Source organism: Anneissia japonica, unplaced genomic scaffold (assembly GCF_011630105.1).
Source record: "Anneissia japonica isolate Jap-2015-1 unplaced genomic scaffold, ASM1163010v1 scaffold2692_len624387_cov171, whole genome shotgun sequence".
Lineage (NCBI taxonomy): Eukaryota > Metazoa > Echinodermata > Crinoidea > Comatulida > Comatulidae > Anneissia > Anneissia japonica.
In genome coordinates this window covers 501,382-503,729 of record NW_022742695.1, presented here as the reverse complement: position 1 = coordinate 503,729, position 2,348 = coordinate 501,382, and the positions used below count along the sequence as shown (strand labels likewise).

The window sequence follows — 2,348 nt, the reverse complement described above, 5'->3', positions numbered from 1 at the left end:
AGATGTGTATAAGTGGAGGGAATGTGATAGCATAAGCACCATTCTGGCCAATCGCATCACCTCGTTTACTGAAGTCAAATTCGACACGTGACTCCTTGTTGTTTAAGTAAGTAAAATCCTTGGGCTCAGTGCTCTCCCTATCTAATTGAATTGTAAGTGCGTTTTCTGAAATAAGATTTGTTTTGTTATTTCGATATGTGTTTGCGTAAAGAAAATATCATAGGAGTGAACGTTTGACTTACTGACGTGTTATCGTACTGAATAGTCATTATGTTCCCAAACACACTGATGGCCTCCGAATAACTAGCCTGGTGTTATAACCCCTAGACCACCGAGTTTTCGCTTAGTGACTGCCGTTTAAGATTTTGTTATGTTAAGTACAAAACGCAATTTAAATACGTCTTTAATTACATACCGTAGTTTGTTTGCTTTTTAAGACTTCATTATAAACTAATCATAAACATCGCTAATTTAGATAATTGCTTAGGTTAACAATATTTTTGGCCTAAGATGTTAGAGCACCCGAACGGTATTCGCAGGGTCTTTGATACGGATCCTTTTGTGGACAATACTTTTTTTCTGAAATATATTATAACGTCCTTATAACTGCTATGTAACTAACATATAACTAACATATTACATAGTTACGAGGACTTGTCTCGGAAATTTGCTATTGAATAGGAAACTCACCATGCACAAGGTTCGCTGTTACAACAGTTATACATTAAGGTTTCATTTTCATAAGGTTCCCTAGTCATTACATATGTTAAAGGGGATGTTAAGGGGAAAATAACACAAAAGATATTCCCTTAAGTCCGACTTAGCGCACATTACTACTACTACTATTATTATTATTAATATTATTATTATTATTATTATTATTATTATTATTATTATTATTATTATTATTATTATTATTATTATTATTATTATTATCATCATCATTATTGTCATCATCATTATTATTACTATTATCATTATTATTATTATTATTACAATGATGATGATGATCATCATCATTATTGTCATTATTATTATTATTATTATTATTATTACAATGATCATCATCATCATTATCGTCATTATTATTATTAATATTATTAATATTATTATCATTATTATAATGATCATCATCATCATCGTCATTATTATTATTATTATTATTATTTTTATTATTATTGTTATTATGATTATTGTTAATATTATTATTGTTATAATTATTAGTATTATTTTTAAACAATAAAGTGGATGTGACCCCTAAAAATGTAGAAAAAAGCTGAGTTTCCAGGACACCAACATTATAGGCAGCTTCGGTCTAAGCTCATGACCTCACAATAAATGAAAGCACAAAGCCGTAATAATAATTATAATAGTAATAATAATAATAATAATTGTAATAGTGACTTACTTCCGGGAACAATATTATACGTTTTTGATATATCATAGTATCCCTTTTTCGACACGGTGACTATGAATGATTCATCACTGGGGGCGCTTAGTTCCGCGAACCCATCGTCGTTAGTTGATTTTCGATCAAAGGTTTCAGTGATCGCAGTTGGATCACCACTCACTGTTAGCACGGATACAGTGGCTTCTTCAACTGGAACTCCTCGTTGTTGCTCGTCTTTTACAACTACTAATAATTTGCGTTCAACCTCTGAAAAAAAAAAATCATCATAAAAAACATGGGTAATTTTAAGACAGCAAATGACCGCATTAATGTGAAATATGTTTTATGGTCGTTGGCTTACCTGATTCTATGGAGCGCCACCACGCGCGCGCAACGGATCGGATTTTGTTGAATGAAGACAATCAGCAGGCGCTGTTACCAAAGATAATAAATATCAGAAGATACCGTAGAAATGTGATAATCTGGACAGAGCTTTATGGGTATACCGCAGCCCGGGCAAACTTTAAGAATTGTTAAATCATTAAATTTAATTGAATTATTTATGAAATGTAAAGCTGGCTCCACCCCTTAGATACAGTTACTAAGGTCCCAGAAAACGACAGTACGAACGTAAATACGTAAGGTCGTAGGACAACACGAGTTTTTTTGGAACAGCACATATGTTTGTGGGATAAGCGAGTATTCTTCTCTTGTATGCTTAGTTTTTGTGTCTACTGCCCTCATCGGAGGCCGTAGACATTATGCAAAGATCTTATAAACACAAGATAGCGTTCTCCGCGATTTACGCGTAACAAATAGAATCGTCGGTCAAGGTTCAAAAGTTTCCCATTTAGCAAGAGGGCGCCATTCATGCGCTATTACCGAAGAGAAAAAGTAATAAGTTTTGGAAGAGGGCGTCCAATCTGTTGCCATGGATCTGAGATGGTTCCTGTTCTGC

At 33.3% G+C, this 2,348-nt stretch overlaps 1 protein-coding gene across 1 annotated transcript in view; it reads right to left on the bottom strand.

Moving 5' to 3' along the window:
* Positions 1-2,348, bottom strand: part of LOC117119232 — an 18,046-nt gene that overhangs the window by 6,261 nt on the left and 9,437 nt on the right. Inside the window, exons 9-10 of the mRNA XM_033264040.1 lie at positions 1,409-1,657; positions 16-165 (exon numbers count right to left, since the gene is read on the bottom strand). Of these exons, the coding sequence (XP_033119931.1) occupies positions 16-165; positions 1,409-1,657 (399 nt within the window). The remainder of the gene's footprint in view (positions 1-15; positions 166-1,408; positions 1,658-2,348) is intronic.